Source organism: Crotalus tigris, unplaced genomic scaffold, assembly GCF_016545835.1.
Source record: "Crotalus tigris isolate CLP2741 ecotype Arizona unplaced genomic scaffold, ASM1654583v1 scf7180000017543.2237141, whole genome shotgun sequence".
NCBI classification, from domain to species: domain Eukaryota; kingdom Metazoa; phylum Chordata; class Lepidosauria; order Squamata; family Viperidae; genus Crotalus; species Crotalus tigris.
The window spans coordinates 1,737,967-1,759,412 of NW_024096463.1; the positions used below are offsets into that span (position 1 = coordinate 1,737,967).

At 44.9% G+C, this 21,446-nt stretch overlaps 1 protein-coding gene across 4 annotated transcripts in view; it reads left to right on the forward strand.

The window, feature by feature from the left end:
* Nucleotides 1-21,446, forward strand: part of UPF1 (UPF1 RNA helicase and ATPase) — a 42,119-nt gene that overhangs the window by 15,435 nt on the left and 5,238 nt on the right. The window contains exons 7-22 of one of the 4 annotated variants that reach the window (XM_039321726.1): nt 127-211; nt 330-428; nt 1,148-1,265; nt 1,364-1,523; nt 1,626-1,744; nt 2,397-2,561; nt 2,904-3,018; nt 3,301-3,444; nt 4,663-4,876; nt 5,282-5,399; nt 6,192-6,348; nt 7,412-7,554; nt 10,399-10,573; nt 17,399-17,480; nt 18,015-18,191; nt 20,609-20,826. In XM_039321726.1, coding sequence (XP_039177660.1) covers nt 127-211; nt 330-428; nt 1,148-1,265; nt 1,364-1,523; nt 1,626-1,744; nt 2,397-2,561; nt 2,904-3,018; nt 3,301-3,444; nt 4,663-4,876; nt 5,282-5,399; nt 6,192-6,348; nt 7,412-7,554; nt 10,399-10,573; nt 17,399-17,480; nt 18,015-18,191; nt 20,609-20,826 — 2,289 coding nt within the window. The remainder of the gene's footprint in view (nt 1-126; nt 212-329; nt 429-1,147; nt 1,266-1,363; nt 1,524-1,625; nt 1,745-2,396; nt 2,562-2,903; nt 3,019-3,300; nt 3,445-4,662; nt 4,877-5,281; nt 5,400-6,191; nt 6,349-7,411; nt 7,555-10,398; nt 10,574-17,398; nt 17,481-18,014; nt 18,192-20,608; nt 20,827-21,446) is intronic. The other 3 variants (XM_039321895.1, XM_039321809.1, XM_039321979.1) reach the window with 3 other exon arrangements.

Below are 21,446 nucleotides of genomic sequence, written 5' to 3' on the forward strand. Positions count from 1 at the left end.
ATTACAAATCTGTTTATAGAAGGATTCGCCCAGGAGTGCTGGAATAAAATAGGTGATAAAAGGCCAGAACAGCTTTGATTCTAATTAAAGAATCAAAAAATGAAGAATTATCTTTCTTTATTTTAGACTCAAGACAACATTACTGTGAGATGGGATCTTGGTTTGAACAAGAAAAGGATTGCCTACTTCACCTTGCCAAAGACAGATTCAGGTCAGGCTGGAATTAGCAATATTGATAAGTTTAAAAAGTGAATTGGGTTAATAAAAATCAGTGGGCAGATGATACTATATACAGTGCTATCTTCAAAAATTATTTACTGTGTCCTCAGATATGCGTTTGATGCAAGGGGATGAGATTTGCCTGAGATACAAAGGGGATCTGGCACCACTGTGGAAAGGAATTGGCCATGTGATTAAAGTTCCTGACAGTATCCTTTTTAATTTCACAAGATGGAGGAAGATGCAGAATGAGAATGCACTAGTTGGCAAATGGATTTACTGCCAGATTTTTATAGTAGAATTATGAATGACAAGTGTCATTTTCCTGCACTGCCTTAGAACTCTTGATGGTCTTACAGAAAATTTAAAAAATACTAAAGTAATATTACAGTTTTGCCTCTGTTAACATTCAACTCACCTATAATGCTCTGCCTGGTTATCTTTCCAGGCCATCAATAGGGGTAGTATACTCTAGCAGTATATTGTAAGCCTTCATGTTATTTTGGTTCTATAAAGTTATGTTGTCAGTCTATGTCAGTGATGGTGAACCTTTTAGAAACCGAGTGCCCAAAAACTGCCTCGCCCCTGCCCTGTCCCCGCCTCTCCTGCCCGCAGGGCCACCTCCACGGCCCACCACAGCAGATCACCCAGGCAGCCCAGCAGCGTCATGGCAGCCACGCCCTCTGTCCGTACCCCGCAGCATCATCTGTACACGATGAGGCACGAGGGCAGAGTCTTGTCCCTGCTGCTCCGCGGAGGCTGCGCCTAGGGCAACTCTCCTCGGGGGGGGCTGCTGGTGAGGAGGGGGCCACGGGGGGTGGCGGGGCTGCGGCAATGGTATGCGTGCCCACAGAGAGGGCTCTGAGTGCCACCTCTGGCAGCGACGGGAGACACATTTAGATTTTTCCTGAAATTGCTGCTTAACAAGTTTTTGTAGATTATGGTGATGAAATTGCAATTGAGTTGAGAAGTAGTGTCGGCGCTCCCGTGGAAGTGACTCACAATTTCCAAGTGGATTTTGTATGGAAATCAACATCCTTTGATAGGTTGGTGCAGTTTTACTTAGGGGGTCAGCTCTTGATTTTGCTTTTGGGGGGGAGAGTGAGAAAGTGCCAAAGTGCACTCTTGTGCCTCTCTTTTTCAGAATGCAGAGTGCCCTAAAAACATTTGCTGTGGATGAAACATCCGTTTCTGGCTACATCTATCACAAACTTCTGGGTCACGAAGTGGAAGATGTCATTATTAAATGTCAGTTGCCAAAGCGCTTCACAGCACAAGGACTTCCGGACCTCAACCATTCTCAGGTTTGCCCTGTTCCACAGCAAACCCAGAAATGGGAACGAGAGTTTCAGGTGCTGGTTTGATAATCTGTTTGACTTCATAGTCTTCTTTACTTTTATCGTCAGGTGTATGCAGTGAAAACTGTTTTGCAGCGCCCCTTGAGTCTTATCCAGGGCCCCCCTGGCACAGGCAAGACTGTGACATCAGCCACAATTGTGTATCACCTGGCAAGGCAAGGAAATGGGTAAGAGAGAAAAGGTCACAGCCGAGAGGGCAGAATAGATTTAATTTATGATTAAAGCTCTGTGCTTTGGAGTGTGGATGTGACGCTCGTAAAAGGAGATGGGACTTTGAACCAAGACAACCTGTCAAAACTTGCTAAAGTCTAAATGCTTCTCTCCAGATTCTGGCAACTTTTAAGAGGTCCAAGATGGGCTAAGGCTGTAGTTCATTGACTACACTTGTGCTGTCCTTAATAAGAGAGCCAGTTTGGTGTAGTGGTTAAGATGCTGGCTTAGAAACCAGGAAATTATGAATTCTAGTCCCACTACAACTCGAATGTTGTACAGCATAAATGTTGGCTGGGTGACTGTGGGCCAGTCACTCTTTGTCAGTCCACCTTACAGGGGCGATTGTTTTGGAGGGAAAATAGGAAGAAGTATTACTGTATGTACTTTTGCGGCCTTGTTTTTTATAAACTAACAAAGGTAGGATAAAAATCTAATATTGGTAGATCTAGTTTTGTAATCTCTTGTTACCCCTTAGTTTGCATTAAAATGATAATTTTGCCAGGGCTGTCCTAAATGTAATACAAAAAAAATGGTACAGGTTTTGGTGGGATGGAATTGTTTGCTCCCAGTTTTCACCTAATCTTGAGTTCCACGCTGTTTTCAAAGGCCTGTGCTGGTTTGTGCCCCAAGTAACATTGCTGTGGACCAGTTGACAGAAAAAATACATCAGACGGGGCTGAAGGTGGTGCGCCTGTGTGCAAAGAGCCGCGAGGCCATTGATTCACCTGTCTCTTTCTTAGCACTGCATAACCAGATCAGGAATATGGATAGGTAAGACGTTAATGAAAATGGTCTCGCCGGTATTTTTTCTGGCATTTGTTCAGATGATCATAATTTCATATTTTCCACAGCTGCTAAACTTTAGGCATTATGCTAAGAATTCCTTGCTCTAGTTTTGTGTTTGTTAAAAGCAATGAATTTCTTTGTATCTGCAGATTAGCTTTGAGACAGAAGTTTAAATTTATGGTTTAATACTGTGTTTTTTCTTATTAAGTGGTTAATAAGTGTTTGTTCTGATTGCCTCTGAATTGAGAGCAGGATGCATGAAACACGAGTAGTTAGAACATTTCCTGCACTTATAGCATCCTAAGTAATGCGTATTTTGTGTCTCAGCATGCCAGAGCTCCAGAAACTGCAGCAACTGAAAGATGAGACTGGGGAACTGTCATCCGCTGATGAGAAGCGCTACCGAGCACTTAAACGAACAGCTGAGCGGGAATTGCTAATGGTAATTGTTTCCTTCTACTTAGCTACTGTCCTTGTTTCTCACAGGGCTAGTGCTCTGTACTTAAGATTGCTCTGGTGCAGGTAGGTGAGCTGTGTCCTTGTTCATCTTCAGTGCTGCAAAAGCAAAGAGTAATCAGATACTCTTCGATAATAAAATCCTGGTAGGTACAGCGTGAAATGCAAGGAAGCCATATAATAGCCTACTACACAGAGTCAGGGGAGCAGTTGGTAATAGTGTCATATGAACAGCAATCCTAAAATTCTGCGATTTTATCCCCCTTAGAATGCAGATGTCATTTGCTGCACCTGCGTCGGAGCTGGTGACCCAAGACTTGCAAAAATGCAGTTTCGTTCCATTTTGATTGATGAAAGCACACAGGCCACTGAGCCAGAGTGCATGGTGCCTGTTGTTCTTGGGGCAAAACAGGTAGGCTGGGGCTGCTTTAAAAAAATACATTTTAAAAAAAAATTTAAATCTTAAAATTATTCAGTTTTTAAAATGTTATGATATTGATTAAATTGTCTACCACCCAGAGTCTGTCTATGAAAAAGATGGGCAGTTAAGAACTTTGATATATGAACAAGTAAATAAAAAATGGAATTGCCAAATGTTTTAAGTATTTTTGCTGTCTGAGGATTGTTTGTACTGAGCAGGTTGGTTATATGTGTAGTTTTTGTTTTTGTTTTTTTGAAATGGCCCACATGAATCTTCAGAAGGGGAATTCTGGTTGTTTGCAAATGGAGATTTTAGAGGCACATTGCACAATTACCCACATGCAAATACTAAATTGTTGTTTTTTAAGATGTCTGTATAAATTAAAACTTGGTGTGCTTCTTGAGAAGGCTTGAAAGGGGAATCCAGGACGAAGAAGTCTGGAAAAAAGTATGAAACTGAAAGGAAAGGGGAGGAAAAAAACAAATAGGAATTAAGATTACAGTTGAACTCAGGTGGTTGTGGGGAAGAACAATAAGTAGCTTTATTTTTTTTAATTGCATTCATATACTACCGATCTCCGCAAGAAGGTGACTCTGGACCTTCATGTGAGGAGATTAAACAGGCATTTAAGTGAATGTCACCCATTCAGTGTCTCAGGCGAAATTACAGATAGTCCTCGATTTACAATCATTCAGCGACCGTTCAGCGACAGCATGGGAAAAAAGTGACATTTCTGGTCCTCACACTTACAACTGTTGCAGTCACCCCCGCGACCATATGATCAAAACTTGGGTGCTTTGCAACCAGCATGTATGTATGACAGATGGAGTGACCCCATTTGTGATCTTCCCAGCTGCCTTCCAACAAACAAAGTCGATGGCCGAAACAGCTGAACGATTCACTTAACACCTGCGGTGATTTGCTTAATACTGTAAAAGAAAAGTCATAAAATCGACTGTGACTCACATAGCCAACCACCTTGCTTAGCAGCAGAAAATTCTAGTCTCAGTTGTGGATATAAGCCCAAGGACTACCTGTAAATCAGGACTACCTGTAAATCAAAGGTTCCCCAGTTGGGAACATGGACCATTCAAAGCTGCTTTCAGTTACTGCCTTTTGATTGTCACCTGATATTCAGCCTCTGGGCTTCCTGCAGATGGCGGGTGAACAGGTGTGTGCGTGCATTGACCAGATCTCTTGTCTTCTCAGTTGATCCTTGTGGGCGATCATTGCCAGCTGGGCCCTGTCGTGATGTGCAAGAAGGCCGCGAAAGCAGGTCTGTCGCAGTCCCTCTTTGAGCGACTGGTGGTGCTGGGCATTCGGCCCATCCGCCTGCAAGTCCAGTACCGCATGCACCCGGCCCTGAGTGCTTTTCCCTCCAACATCTTTTATGAAGGGTCCCTCCAGAATGGTGTCACTGCAGGTAAATGGGGGTTTTGGATATGTGTTCAGAGGGGATTTAGATTCCAGGGAATTTCGGCGTATCCGGCAGGCTTTAGTGTCCAAGAAGCATCTCTGTCAATTGTATCGACCAGCGTCTCTCAACCGGGTGGGAAATTTAAGAGGGGTGGACTTCAATTCCTAGCATTCCCCAGCCAACCATGCTGGCTGGGGAATGCTGGGAGTTGAAGTTCATCCTCTTAAAGTTCCCCTACAGTTGAGAAACACTGTTATTTTGACATTGGGATACAGTTGATTATTGGGGGGGGCGGGTTGGGGGGTGCTGCTGAGGTGCTTCTTTGAGATTGAAACACCTCCATTTTAATCAAATAAAATAGGGTTCACTGAAGACCTTTATACTGATGAATGAGTCCCATCTTTCCTGCAGCAGACCGCGTCAAGAAGGGGTTTGACTTCCAGTGGCCTCAGCCAGACAAGCCCATGTTTTTCTACGTGACCCAAGGGCAAGAAGAAATTGCAAGTTCTGGCACTTCTTATTTGAACAGGTAAAAAAAAAAAAAAAAAAAAAGATCAGTGGCAACCAATACCTGAGAAAGAAAGGAGAGGTTCAGTTGATTTCTTGATAGGCCCAGCGAGGCATCTCTCCTTTTAAAGTTAATACAGTCCCTTTATCCAAAAATAGGAGAATGTGATTAAATCAGTAAATAAAGATTAACATTATTTGGTCTCGTGGTTAAGGTGCTGGACTAGATAGAGGCCAGGAGACTGAGAGTTCTAGTCCCGCCTTAGCCATGAAAGCCAGTTGGGTGACTTTGGGTCAATCATCAGGAGATTGTGAGATCTAGTCCCGCCTTAGCCATGAAAGCTGGCTGGGTGACTTTGGGCCAATCATCGGGAGAATGTGAGTTCTAGTCCCGCCTTAGCCATGAAAGCTGGCTGGGTGACTTTGGGCCAATCATCAGGAGAATGTGAGTTTTAGTCCCGCCTTAGCCATGAAAGCTGGCTGGGTGACTTTGGGCCAATCATCAGGAGAATGTGAGTTTTAGTCCCACTTTAGGCATGAAAGTCAATGACTTTGGGCCTACTCCTCTCTTTTATTCCCCCTTACGTCTCAGGATGTTTTTGGGAAAATAGGAGGAAAGCATGTTAGATATGTCCACTGCCTTGAGTTACTTATAAAGTGAGGGGAAACGTAATAAATAAAATCTTGTCCCTTCCTCATTTTAATATTTGGGAAAATGCTTTGCGTAGTTGAATAAACATACACACTTTGTACAAGCTTAGATAAGAAGAAATTGGGTTTACTCTTCTTTCCTCTCCTCCCTTTTATCTTACAGAACAGAGGCAGCCAATGTGGAGAAAATAACCACTAAGCTACTCAAGGCTGGTGCAAAGCCAGATCAGATTGGCATCATCACACCTTATGAGGGCCAGCGTTCATACTTGGTGCAGTACATGCAGTTTAGTGGGTCTTTGCATACTAAGCTTTATCAGGTACACAGTTATGCTTTTCTTTCTTTGTATTCCCAGGTTTGCAGAAACCCAGTTTGTCTTTGCATTTGTTTCAAAGTATTTATGCTGCATTTACAAACATCTTACTTGAAGTGGTATAGTTAGGAACTTCCAAAGAAGAAACTTTTTGTAGTTTCACTTCCACCTAGAGAAGACAACTATTTAAGTAGATAATTTTTATTTGCTTTGGAGAAAGGATTGTGACGATGGCTTGTAATTTCCTCCAGTGAGAGAAAACCTTCCCCTCCCCTCCATTTCAGGTTTATTTATTGAAATAAAACATTTTGTAATGTGTGGGTGCACTAACTTCCCCCGCCCCCAAAGATTATTTCTGGGATTCCATTGTATTTTGAAATACTGAAATTTGTTTTAAGACAGGGGTGTCAAACTCAATTTCATTGAGGGCCGCATCAGCATTGCGGATGTCCTGGGGGTGGTGGTGGTAGGTGTGGCCAGGATGGGCACAGCCTACTGGGTGGGCATGGCTGGAGTGAGTGTGGCCTACTGGGTGGGCATAGCCAGCTCTACATCGTTCTTGTCAAGGGGGCCTGTGGGGGCCTGGGCAGGAGTGGGACAGATCTGAGGGTCTCTGGCAAAAGGGACCAGGGCAAGCGCCAAGGCATGGTCCACTGGAAGAGCCTGCTGAAACCCCAAGCCGCATATGTGAAGTAGGTGAGGGCCATTTGCTGGCCACTTCCAGGCGATGGTCCATTTCTTCATTCCTCACAAAGGGTGATACCTTCCCAGCATGCACTCAGGGGGCGGGGCCAACGCTACAGCGGCTGGTTCCTCGCTGTTTCCAGACGGCCTTGTGGAGCTAGGACTGAATGCGTTTCAGCACAGATGGCCACCACAAAATTGTACATTGGCTCCCGGGCGGCCTGGGCCGGGGCCAAGGCAGCGGGGGCCATTCTCTCACTATTTCCAGGATGGCTTCGCGGGCCACATGAAACCACGTCGCGGGCCGCATCCGACCCCCTGGGGCCTTGTGTTTGACATGTCTGCTTTAAGAAGTCTTTCTCTCTTCTCCCCCCCCCCTTTACAGGAAGTTGAAATCGCTAGTGTTGATGCTTTCCAAGGGCGAGAGAAGGACTTCATTATCCTCTCCTGTGTTAGAGCCAATGAACATCAAGGCATTGGCTTTCTGAATGACCCCCGGCGTCTCAATGTGGCGCTAACAAGAGCAAGGTATTGGACTTTCCAGAATGATCCGAGATAGAATCTCTGCCTTTCGAATCCCCTAATTACATATTTTGGATGGAGTCAGATTGGGGGAAAAAAAAAGTCTTCACTGGCTCAGACATATTATTTATTTCATTTAATATTCATTTTGAATACATTATTTAGCTAAGAAATCCTGAGAGTTATTTGCAAAAGATAAAAAGATAAGGATATGTGATGTTTCTTTGGTTTTCTCATATGTTTATGGGTAAATGTATAAGAAATGCTTGCGATTTTTACTTATCAAATTTATTTTGCCACCCATCTCGCAATTCAAGGCAACAAGATAAAACACACAAACATCTGACAATTACAAATATAAAAACTGATTAAAATTATAAAAATTTTAAAAAACGAAGTGTTTGGAGGTGAGAGGTGGGGGCACCTTTTTCTATATGTTAGAAGTCTGGGTTGGGAGGGCAGATGTGTATTTTTGTAAGGAAATGGTGCCATGTTGATTGTTGAGAACCTGAATGATTTGAACCCAGTATTAGATTATATGAAAATTAATGCATTTTAGGCCACAAGATTTGAAAAGTTGTATGCATGACGGTTCTTTGTTTCCCAAGGAGTGGACATACCAGTAGTATAGAAGACAACTGTATAAAATAAGTTCATTGTAGCACACATCTTTCTTTAAAAAAGGCTGTTGCCCTGGGCTAATTCCATCCTCCTATGCTTTGCAAGACGATGTAGCCAGGCAAAGAAGTCTTAACAGTTAGTCCTTTTAACAAATACAGCTGGTCCTCAACTTACAATCATTGGTTCAATGACCATTCATAGTTTTGATGGTACTGAGTAAATGGTGGTTATCACTGGTCTTTGGAATTCTAACCCAGGGCTTTTCAACCAGTGGTACGGGTACCATCTGTGGTACATTGGCACCTGGCAGGTGGTACGCGACCATCCTAGAAAAGTGGTAGCGGGGGAGGGGAATGAGCTGAACTGGTGGCAGCACTGCACAAGCCTGAGTGAGAGACAGCTGGAGCTGCAGGGCTGTCAGGGCTCAGCGGAAGCGCCAGGATCAGTGCCGCTTTCCAGCTGATTGGCGCTTTGGGGCTGTCAGGGCTCAGTGGAAGCGCCAAGATCAGCGCCAGGCTCCAGCTGGAGCTCGGCGCTGATCCTGGTGCTTCTGCTGAACCAGAAGAAGCGCTGATCAGCTGGAACATTGCAGCCTCTCCAGGGTCTTGTGATTTACATTCAGATGCTTCGCAACTGATTCATATTTATGATGGTCACAGTGTCCTAGGATCATGTGAAGTGACCAAAACCTGCTGCAACCACCCAGCAGACGGGGGGGTGGAATAAAAACCAAACACCCACCACCCCACCCCCGCTGCCAATCCTCAACAGAAATGCTCACAACAATGAAGCCTCGGACAGGAGGAAAAGCGCCACCAGGCGGGCAGGCAGGTGTCTTGCTCGGCTGTGGCTTGGGGGGCATTTTTTTCAGTGCCATTGTAACTTTGAAGAGTCACTAAGTGAACTGTTGTAAGTCAAGGACTACCTGTACTTATCACTTTTTTCCTTTTTGGGTGGGGTCATCAAGTTTTTGACACCTTGCTAGGCGACTGGTGATACTCGGATGTTGCCATATCCTAAAAGTGGTACAATGGGTGAAAAGGTTGAAAAGCCCTGCTCTAGCCATCCCAGGACCTTTTTGGTCACTTGATAATGATCTGGGTGCTTGGCAATTGTCTTGCATTTAAGACCAGTTGCAGTGCCCTGTAACCACATGATTGCCATTTGCAATCTTTCCTGCTGGTTTCCCCGGAAAGTCATTGGGAAAGCCAGCAGGGGAGGTTGCAAGTCACTAAGTAAATCTCCCCCAACCGTGCATCCTTCCCCAGCCCCTCCAGGCTCACGCTGGCCCTTGCACAAGTCCTTGGGCTTCCTGGCGCACCCTCCTTGACCCTCACCTGCCTCTGCCTCATGCGACCCCATACACCCTCCTTGATCCTTGCCAGACCTCCCTCACATACTCTCCTCAACTTTCGCTGTGCCTTCTATGCACACTCCTTCCCCCTCCCAGCAGCAGCCACTTACCTGCCAGGTGGCTTGCTTGTAAACTACATTGGACTTGCAACTTCCTGCTAGCTTCCCCATTGACTTAGTGGTGGGAATCTGGCAGTAATTTGCCTTGTCTAATGACTGAGGGATTCAATTAACAACGGCAACCGAGGCCGCAGGGATTTCCATCACTAAGCGATGCGGTCGCGTTTTACGACCGCATTCCCCAGCGATGGGAATTCTGGTCCCCATTACTGTCAAAAATTGAGAACTGCCCATAGAAGTCTTACAGATTTGTAAAGTAGCATGCAACCTTTGCCTCCCTCTGAATTCCTTAAACTTAAATCAGATATGTCAAACACAAGGCCCGGGGGCCGGATGCGGCCCGCAAAGTGGTTTCATGCGGCCCGCGAAACCATCCTGGAAACAGTGAGGGAACGACCCCCACTGCCTTGGCCCTGGCCCTGGCCCAGGCCAGCCGGGAGCCAATGTACAATTTTGTGGTGGCCATCTATGGTGAAACACATTCAGTCTTAGCTCCACAAGGCCATCTGGAAACAGCGAGGAACCAGCCCCTGCCGCGTCAGCCCCCCCTCCCCCGTGGACAACTAACCATGAAGGCATTTTCCATATACCACAGATCAAAGGGATTTCTCTGCAGTCATCAGCTGCCTGACTTAAAAGAAATACAAAGGGCAATATTCAAGAGTGGGTCATCCTTGCAACAACATTAATAACAGGTGGCTTGAAGTAGGAATGAGTTGGTGAGCAAGTTATAGTGTCTTGCTGTTGTCTTTTTAGATACGGGGTCATTATTGTTGGGAATCCAAAGGCCCTCTCCAAGCAACCTCTTTGGAATCACCTCCTGAATTACTACAAGGAGCAAAAGGTCCTGGTGGAGGGGCCCTTGAACAATCTCCGCGAGAGCCTCATGCAGTTCAGTAAGCCTCGAAAATTGGTCAACACTATCAACCCGGTAAGCTCCATGCAGGGCAGTCTTCTTTTTGCGCTTAACTGCAAAAAAAAAAAAAAAAAAAGTCTCATTTAGCAATAGGTTTTGGGCTCAGTTGTGTTTGTAAGTCGAGGGTTACCTGTTTTATTCTAGAGCAGCGGTTCTCAACCTATGGGCCGCGACCCCATTTGGGGTCGATCGACCATTTCATGGGGATCGCCAAGCAAGGCTGTCTGCCATTTTTTTCCCCCTTTTCCAGCAGGTGCCTTACCTTCCTTGGGCTGGGCCAGCTGGTGGCCCAGCCGGTGGTCGGCCTGCTCCGTCTCTGCCACTTGCCAGCTATGGCCGGCGCAGGGGGCGGCACCATGCATGCGCAGCGCTCCTGGGCAGGGAAAGTCCTCGACTTACAACCGGTTGGGTAGTCCTCGACTTATGACTGGTTTAATCCTCGACTTACGACCGGTTGGGGGTCGCGGCATTAAAAAGGTTGAGAACCACTGTTCTAGAGGCCCTTTACAATAAAGAATAAACTGCTGTAAGAAGTGAATTTGGAGAAAGTGATTAAGAGCAAGGCAATATGATCTGTGTTTATTTTTTCCTATGTAGTGAATTTATTATAAGAGGTAGGGTTGAAAGAGGTGATAGCTAGAATCAAAATAGGAGTTCAGACACAGCTGCGTGGACGATCCCACTTGATAGAAAGTGAAGAATGCATATATGAGCTCATGAAAGTAAACACTGGAAGGTGAACATCTGGAATAAGGTTAAATGTTAAGGCAAAAATAATTTAATAATAATAAAGTTGTCAGCGCCCTTGGAGGTCATCTAGTCCAACCCCCTGCTCAGGCAGGAAGCCCTAAAGCAGGGCTTTTCAACCAGTGGTACAGGTACCACCTGTGGTACATTGGCACCTGGCAGGTGGTACGCGACCATCCTAGAAAAGTGGTAGAGGGGGAGGGGAATGAGCTGAGCCTGAGCGAGAGATGGCTGGAGCTGCAGGTCTGTCAGGGCTCACCAGAAGCGCCAGGATCAGTATCACTTTCCAGCTGATCGGCACTTCGGGGCTGTCAGGGCTCAGTGGAAGCGCCAGGCTCCAGCTGGAGCTCGGTGCTGATCCTGGTGTTTCTCCTGAGCCCAGAAGAAGTGCCGATCACCTGGAATGTTGCAGCATCTCCAGGGTCTTGTGATTTACATTCAGATGCTTGGCAACAGATTCATATTTATGATGGTCATAGTGTCCCAGAGTCATGTGAAGTGACCAAAACCTGCTGCAACCACCCAGCAGACAGGGGAATAAAAACCAAACACCTCCCCACCCCACCCCCGCTGCCAATCCTCAACAGAAATGTTCACAACAATGAAGCCTCGGACAGGAGGAAAAGCGCCACCGGGTGGGCAGGCAGGTGTCTTGCTCGGCTGTGGCTTGGGGGGCATTTTTTTCAGTGCCATTGTAATTTTGAAGAGTCACTAAGTGAACTGTTGTAAGTCGAGGACTATCTGTACTTTATCACTTTTTTCTTTTTTTGGGGGGGGGTCATCAAGTTTTTGACACCTTGCTAGGCGACTGGTGATACTCGGATGTTGCCATATCCTAAAAGTGGTACAATGGGTGAAAAGGTTGAAAAGCCCTGCCCTATACAATTTCAGACAAATGTCTGTCCAGTCTCTTAAAATACTTCCAGTATTGGAGCATTCACTGCTTCTGGAGGCAGGTTGCTCCACTGGTTAATTGTTCTAACTAAGTTTCTCCTTAGTTCTAGATTGCTTCTCTCCTTGATTAGTTTCCATCCGTTGCTTCTTGTCCTGCCTTCAGGTGCTTTGGAGAATAGCTTGACTCCCTCTTCTTTGTGGCAGCCCCTGACTGCTATCATGTCCCCCCTCGTCCTTCTCTTTATTAAACTGGACATACCCAATTCCAGCAACCGTTCCTTATATGTTTTAGTCGGTAGTCTTTCTGATTGTAAAACCTGAGAGCAAACAAGTAAAAGTGACATAGGTTTATTTTTTTAGGCTTAAGAATATAGGTAGTCCTCACTTATTGACCACTATTGGGACTGGCAACTGCCACTAAGTTGCTCATCATAAAATGAAAAGTCAGGTGACCATGCCTGACTTAGGACAGCAGTTCTGGCTGTGGTTGTTAGAGAATCATCTGTAATCGTTAAGTACAATGTCACATGACCATGAATTGTGACTTCTTACTAAGTCACTAAGAGAGTGGGAAGCTGTACAGATTTTCTAAATAAATAAATACAATCAAACCCATAAAAAAACCAAAGAGGGAAGAGAATCAATAATACTGAGTAGATGCAATCGCCAGGGGTTAGGCTCAAAGTGAGGGAGTCTTTACCTTTGCTAGGAGTACCATGGACTGTAAGTCACTGAGCCCCAGATCAAATGTGAAGGATGATACCTCTCTTGTAGGGGTGTCCTTAGACCAGGGGTCTTCAAACTTGGCAACTAAGACTTGTGGATTTCAACACCCAGAATTCCTCAGGCAGCCCTGAGGGCTGGCTGAGGAATTCTGGGAATTGAAGTCCACAAGTCTTAAAGTTGCCAAATTTGAAGACCCCTGCCTTAGACCATGCAGTTAGCGAACAAAACTCACATGTACTCCTTAGTGCCAAGTGACAGGAGAGCAGTCCAACACAAAAAGCAGCAAAAATCCCTCCAAAGCCACATGCAGATTTGTGTATATTGAAATGCACCCCGAAGCTCTGTTCCCACAAGATACAAGGGCATACAGAGGGAGGGTACAGACAACCTAAGGCTCACCAACAACACTGCACGGATGGTATTTGCTTTTATACCAGCTCACCAGGGCTAGAAGTAAGCATAGACATGTTTCATAATCTTCTGCATGCCAAAAGCAGGATCTAGGCATGTGACACAGCAGCCTCCAAAGCTTATCAAGTCTGCTGACCGTTATCCCTTCCGATTAATCCATGTGAGACGTGCAGTGCTGCAAAGAAAAGCTGCAGCTCAAACTCTGAAGATGGACGTTCAAGGATCTGGAAGCGTGGGTTGCTGCCTCCTCTTCCCAGTCAAATGGAAGAGAGCTAGAAAGGGAATATTTGCAACTGAATGACTGGCTAGACAGCTGATCAAAGAGGGTTTACCAATATTGGCAACTTTAAGATGCATGGACTTCAATTCCCAGCATTCCCCAGTGTTAAAAGATGTCAGATTTGGGGAAACCTGCAGTGGAAGTTGGGTTACATCACACAAATCAAAACTGATCACCCTGAAGCACAGTGAACTTGGATTGAGAAGATTTTAAAACTAGCTGGTGTGGCTTGAAGAAAGTCTTGAAATAAGGAACTTGGATAAAACTTGCACAGGTTAGAACGAAGCTCTTTTAATGAGGCTTACTAAAATGCTCAGTGAAAAATAGAAATTGCTTATTAGTTAGAGAGTTGATATATTGAATTCCCCTAGTGGAATATAGCAGTTAAGAATGCAGTTTACTGAAGTAGAAAGGCAGAATTGGAAAGTTTATTAAAATAACCAGTCTTGCTCAGAAACCCAAGTAAATAGGGGTATAGAGAACATCTGGGCTACAACAAGAAGCAAATATAAGCCCGTCTGCTATTAATATTAATCTAGGTTGTTGTTGTTAGTTGCAAAGTCGTGTCCGACCCATTGCGACCCCATGGACAACATTCCTCCAGGCCTTCCTGTCCTCTACCATCTTCTGGAGTCCATTTAAGATCACGCCTCCTGCTTCAGTGACTCCATCCAGCCACCTCATTCTCTGTCGTCTCCTCTTGCCCTCAATCATTCCCAGCATTAGGCCCTACTCCAGTGAGTCCTTCCTTCTCATTAGGCGGCCAAAGTGCTTGAGTTTCAACTTCAGGATCTGGCCTTCTAAAGAGCAGTCAGGGTTGATCTCTAGGACTGACCCGGTTTGATTGCCTTGCAGTCCAGGGGACTTGCAGGAGTCTTCTCCAGCACCAGAGTTCAAAGGCCTCCATTCTTTGGTGCTCAGCCTTTCTTATGGTCCAACTTTCACAGCCATACATTGCAACCATTAATTTAGTTAGTGTTCTCCAATTAAAAAAAAATTAAAAAGTACAGTTTTTTCAATCAAACATTAATAGCAGTGAGGAAGAGGTCAAGTGGGTAAAGGTACTCTGGATCTGATTCTAACTTAATTAGAAGACTTGGCTGAAATGAAAAAAATAGGGAGAGTGAAAAAAAAAACACCATTTCATATATTTTAAGGATTATTAAAGCTGCCCATAATCAGTTGCAAGATTTCATGACAGATGAAACAAGTGTGAAAAGACTCAGCTTGAGATGGAGATCTTATAAAGGAACGTAATTTACACAATGATGATGATGATTCCAATGGGTGGGGGAAGGGAAAACAACTGAAAGTGCAAATGTGGCTATGCAAGAAGCTTTGTGAAGGTCTCACAAAGAAAAAAGGCTGCTGATGCACGAAGAATAGAAGGACAGGTCACCAGCAAGATTGCTTGTTAAGTTACCTGAAAGAGTCAACATTGTTTCAAGTAAGCTAAAATTCAGAATTGGCTGAGATTGCCAAAAGCTGCCAAGGACAACCTAAAGCAGTGTTTCTCAACCTTGACAATTTTAAGGCATGTGGACTTCAACTCCCAGAATTCCACAGCCAGCAATGTTGGCTGTGGAATTCTGGGAGTTGAAGTCCACATGCCTTAAAATTGTCAAGGTTGAGAAACACTGACCTAAAGAGATTTTTGAAATATGTTTAAGTTGCTGACAATCCTCAACCACCACAAGCCATTACAAAAAGCAAGATCAAGGACTAGAATTGAACATTGGATGGAAAGAAACAGGCCATGTTTATTTTCTTTGAATGAGTTTAAATTTACCAGGCTTGGGTGAATTGTATTCTAGGGCAGTGTTTCTCAACCTTAGCTATTTTAAGATACCTGGACTTCAACTCCCAGAATTCTGGCTGGAGAATTCTGGGAGTTGAAGCCCAGACTTCTTAAAGACAAACAAAGATGATTACGGGACTGGAGGCTAAAACATACAAGGAACGGTTGCTGGAATTGGATATGTCCAGTTTAATGAAGAGAAGGACGAGGGGGGACATGATAGCAGTGTTCCAATATCTCAGGCGCTGCCCCAAAGAAGAGGGAGTCAAGCTACTCTCCAAAGCGCCTGAAGAAGGCAGGACAAGAAGCAACGGATGGAAACTAATCAAGGAGAGAAGCAACCTAGATCTAAGGAGAAACTTCCTGATAGTTAGAACAATTAATCAGTGAAACAGCCTGCCTCCAGAAGCAGTGAATGCTCCAACACTGGAAGTTTTTAAGAAGAGACTGGACAGCTATTTGTCTGAAATGGTATAGAATTTCCTGCCTTGAGCAGAGGGTTGGACTAGATGACCTCCAAGGTCTCTTCCAACTTTATCATCATTATTATTATCATCATCATTACCAAGGTTGAGAAACACTGTTCTAGGGCATTCTAACCCAGTGGAATACTTTAAAATCAAGGAAATTAAAGCTAACATTACCATACAGAAACATTAGTTTTGAAAGAGAAAATTTTCATAATTATTTAAGCAGGGAATTAAAAGTATACTTTTTTTTAAATCCAAGAAACATTTTACAAGAAATAAGAATATATGTAGCTCAAGATTAAACTGTGGAGTGTTTTCTCCTTAGTAATTCCTTGATTAGGAGGGTATTGTTTTCTTCTTGATCACTCAACACAGTATAGCACAACAAACACAAGGTATGAAAAGGATGACATGACAGTACATGTAAAACATCTCGGAAATAACCAATAGACTATGAGAAACAGATGGCATCACCATAGCATGCAAATCAACAAAAGCCCTTGAAAACATCTTCAGTAAATCAAAAGAAGCAGTAGCCCAAGAGGAAAAATAAACAGGGATCGTCTACATCATACATTGTGAGGACTGTAACAACTGCTATGTAAGACAGACAAGCAGAAGACCAGCAGAGTGGTGTCAGAAGATTGGGCAAAAATTCCACATAGTTTGATTCAACCATAGTTTCAACTGGGAAATTATGAACATCTGGAATAGCTAAATGCAAAAATTCTAGGAAGTTCAGGAAGTTTGGCATTCAGACAAATCATTAGACACATAGAGATAAATAACATTTACATGCTATTTAAAAGAGACAATTAAAAAAAACCAACAATGAAGCAAAAACACCAGAATAGATCCTGTCCATCAGTGAATATCCAGGTAATCTGGGATTAACACCAGAAAAGCAGTCAAGCAAAAAAATGTAGCTTAATGAAGGAACTACCAGGGAGAAAACCACATCCCCACCAACATTGGCAGGACAAGCTACTGTATATAAGCAGAGTAAATTTACTAGCACTGATGATGCCATCTAGTTGGCTAATGAAGCATTTGCAGAAAAACCAAGCTCAGAGAGCATCAAGGACTTCACATATTCACACAGATGAATTTGGGCTCAGTGGCTTGGAAGAGCCCCTTCCATTTCTGTTATACGATAAGTTAGTCACTCCACCCATATAATCCGTACATTGCTTAATAAGTAAACATCTGCCTTAATTTGATTCAGATCATGAGTCCTCTTGCACAAAGCAGCAGGAGCGTTTCCCATGTATCTTTTCTAGCAAAACTCTAGCCCTTTGCAGAGCTGGGAGGAAAGCTGTATAGCAGTACGTTGTAAATGTGTTCAACAGTCCTATAACAAAAAAATTTTGGTTTATTTTTTAGGCTTCTATGCCGCCCATCTCGCCTAGAGGCAAGAAGTTAGCCTTCTCTCAGTAGCTATTCCAGATGTTTGCAACAGAACAAAAATAGTCTTTGTTTTTTCTTCATACATTTTAATTTGCATTCTGTTTTAGGGAGCCCGGTTTATGACAACTGCTATGTATGATGCCCGTGAAGCTATTATCCCTGGATCAGTTTATGATCGCAGCAGCCAAGGTAAGAAATTTTTAGGACTTTCTGCAATCCAGATAAGTGATCCATTGGCTCCTGAGCACAAAATAGCTAAATTCCTAAACGAGTCATAGCCTGCCTTACATCGTGTGGTTGTTAATTGTTCTGATTCGTTCATTTGTTTAGCGAGGTTGCTTGTGAAGAGCAACTCACCTTTGCCCAGTGGATTCGGTGGGACACATGCCATGGATTTTCCATATGCCATTCCAAATCAAAACTTTGGAGGCAAACAATCCTTTATCCCATTTTGTCCTAGGACCAGGGGTAGGCAACCTTGGCTCTTTTATGACTCGTGGACTTCAACTCCCAGAATTCCTGAGCCAGCTGTGCTGAGGGGAAAGGGAGAGGTTTCCAAGCTGAGCCATGCTGGCTCAGGAATTCTGGGAGTTGAAGTTCACGAGTCATAAAAGAGCCAAGGTTGCCTACCCCTGTCCTAGGAGAAAAGGACCTGGGTAAAGGGAATATATCGCAGTAGCTATCTTATCTTAAAACTGCTCAACTTTCTCCCCACGTTCTTAGGCCGGCCATCCAACATGTATTTCCAAACACACGATCAGATTGGGATGATCAGTGCTGGGCCCAGCCATGTCACCACCATGAACATTCCTATCCCATTCAACTTGGTGATGCCTCCCATGCCTCCACCAGGGTACTTTGGACAGGCCAATGGACCAGCTGCAGGTGGGATGTTTGCAGGTGCAAATTATTTTGCTTTGTGACCACTAACAAAATGTGGGAGGGGAGTGGGAGTGGGGTGGGGAAGAAAGGATTGCAATTTGCAGCCTCTGGCAGATGTCATTAAAAAGTAGCATGTCTACTGGTGTGTATTCATCTTCTCCAGTAGGCATGTATATATTGATCAGTTGACTGGATTTTTTAAAAAAATTCCACTTCAATCCGTGAATACTTGGCAGTAGGCAAATACCAAGATAAAAATACAAAACAAAAATATAAGAAAAGACAAACACCGTAAAAGGAGGTGTCCAGCCTCGTCAAATTTAATGGCTGGCTGGGGAACTCTGGGAACTGAAGTTCACAAGTCTTAAAGTTACCAACATTGGAGACCCCTTCCATAAATCATTGAAGGGCATCACAACTTCAATTCCCTCCAGAAGTAGTAGAACAATATGAATAGAACAATATATGAAATAAAATACATTGTCAGTGAAAGAGGTTTACTGCAAAATGGCATCACGCTCCATCAGCAGGCCCATGTCAATGCAGCAGACTCTTAAATTTCTGGGCATCTGGCTTGTTCTGATCTTGCTTTACTTCACAACCAGAAAGCGACTCTTTTTTATGTATTTGTCAAACAGCGGATAAGCTTATCGTTGACAATTAGCCTTGAAATGGCCGCATTTGGGAGGGAAATTAACAGTAACATATTCTACTTAAGATCTTTGTGTACAATTTTTTTAGGGGGAAAGTTAGATTTCTAGTTGGGAGTTTCTAGCACGGGTGGGCAATTAATTTTCCCAAACTGAGACTGTTGTGGAGGTTGCACAGGCATGCACACATACACATATGTAAATTAAAAAAAGTAGTTGCTTTCAAAATAAAAGGCATCCATGCGGGATGAACAGGGACAGTCAAAAGGGCCGGATGTGGCCAGGTCATAACACCTCAGACTTAACAATTGTCGATAAGAAAGACAAAAAAGTCTGGATAGTGGACGTGGCAGTGCCTGGAGATAGAATAGAAGATAAAGAACTGGAGAAGATAACAAAATACAAAGACCTACAAATAGAAATAGAAAGACTGTGGCAAAAGCAAGCAAGGGTAGTACCAATAGTCATAGGCTCCTTGGGTGCAATCCCAAAACAACTGGAGCACCACTTGAAAACAATTGGCATTGACAAATTCGCTATTAGTCAATTGCAAAAGGCGGCCTTATTAGGAACTGATTCCATCCTGCGACGATATCTGTAATACCATCAAACATCCACATCTGCCTATCCCAGGTCCTGGGTAAGGACTCGATAGGTAGACAAAATGCCAAATCCAGTCTGAACATCTGGCTGACTGTGCGATGATCGATAATAATAATAATATAAAGTTGGAAGGGACCTTGGAGGTCATCTAGTCCAACCCCCTGCTCAGGCAGAAAACCCGATATCATTTCAGACAAATGGCTGTCCAGTCTCTTCTTAAAAACTTCCAGTGTTGGAGCATTCACACCTTCTGGAGGCAGGTTGTTCCACTGGTTAATTGTTCTAACTATCAGGAAGTTTCTCCTTAGTTCTAGGTTGCTTCTCTCCTTGGTTAGCTTCCATCCGTTTCCATCCGTTCCATCCTTGCCAAAGTTTTGTGTCTGTCTGTGTACAGGTAGTCCTCGACTTACTACAGTTCATTTAGTGACCAGAGTTACAACGGCAGTGAAAAAAGCAACTTACGACTGCTTTTCACACTGAACAACTGTTGTGGCAGCATCCCCAGGGTCACCTGATCAAAGTTCAGACGCTTGGCGACCTGACTCATATTTATGACAGTTGCTGTGTCCCTGGATCATGCGATCGCTTTTGTAACCATCTTGACAAGCAGTCAGTGGGGGAGCCGGCTTCACTTAACAGCTGGGTCACTAACTTCACAGCTACATTGATTCACTTAACGACGAGGGCAAGAAAGGTCACAAAATGGGGCAGAAATCTTGCTTAGCAAATACCTCACCTAGCAACAGAAAAGTTGGGCTCAAACTGTGGTCGCAAGTCGAGGACTCCCTGTAGTGCAGTGGTTCTCAACCTTTTTAATGCCACGACCCCCAACCGGTCGTACGTCAAGGACTACTCAACCGGTCGTAAGTCGAGGACTACTCAACTAGTGCAGCACCGTTTGCAGAATGGGACTTTTGGCGGGCTCAGCAGGGCAGAGACAGCCTGGACAATTCCTATTGGCTTTTGAAAGCCAATAGAATTAGACACTATTCAAGAGAGTCTATTCTATTGGCTTTCAAAAGCCAATAGAATAAAAGGGACTAGCACAGCTAAGGAAAAGGGAGAAAAAATGGTGGACTGCGTTGTTTGGCGACCCCTGTGAAATGGTCGTTCGACCCCAAATGGGGTCCCGACCCACAGGTTGAGAACCACTGCTGTAGTGAGACTCGGTTGCCCTTGCAGGACGCGGAAACCTGAAAGGCAAAGCTGGCCGTGGTGGGCGACAGAAGAACCGGTTTGGCATCCCAGGGGCTGGCCAGTCGAACCTGCCCAACAGCCAGGCCAGCCAGGACGTGGTCTCCCAGCCCTTCTCCCAGGGCCCCCTGACCCAGGGCTACATCTCCATGAGCCAGCCCTCCCAGATGAGCCAGCCTGGCCTCTCCCAGCCAGAACTGTCACAGGTAACAACACAGGGTGCTTCTCAGTGGCTGCTTGGGGGAAGGGATTCTGAGCCAGTTCCACCCAGACGTAAGCACTGTGTGGGGAGGGGGCGGCACATCCTTCTTGGTTTAAGACCTTAGAGCAGTGTTTCCCAAACTTGACAATTTTAAGGCATGAGGACTTCAACTCCCAGAATTCCACAGCCAGCAACGCTGGCTGTGGAATTCTGGGAGTTGAAGTCCACATGCCTTAAAATTGTCAAGTTTGGGAAACACTGCCTTAGAGAGCTTTCCTCTAAAGCAGTGATGGCAAACCTATAGCACGCGTGCCAGAGGCGGCACTCGGAGCCCTCTCTGTGGGCACGCGTGGCATCGGCCCAGCCCCGCCTCCCCCGCAGCCAGCAGTCCCCCTGGAGGAGAGTCACTCCTGGGCGGAGCCCGCACGGAGCAGCGCAGCCAAGGACATAGCCGGGCAGCAGGGACAAGACTCCGCCCTCGTGCCCCATAGTATGCAGATGATGCTGCGGGGTGAAGTTGGAGGGCATGGCTGCCATGGCACTGCAGGGCTGCCTTGACGATCTGCGGTGGGCTGTGGAGGCGCTGTGGCTGGGCGGGTGGGCGGGGGTGGAGCGGGGACGGGG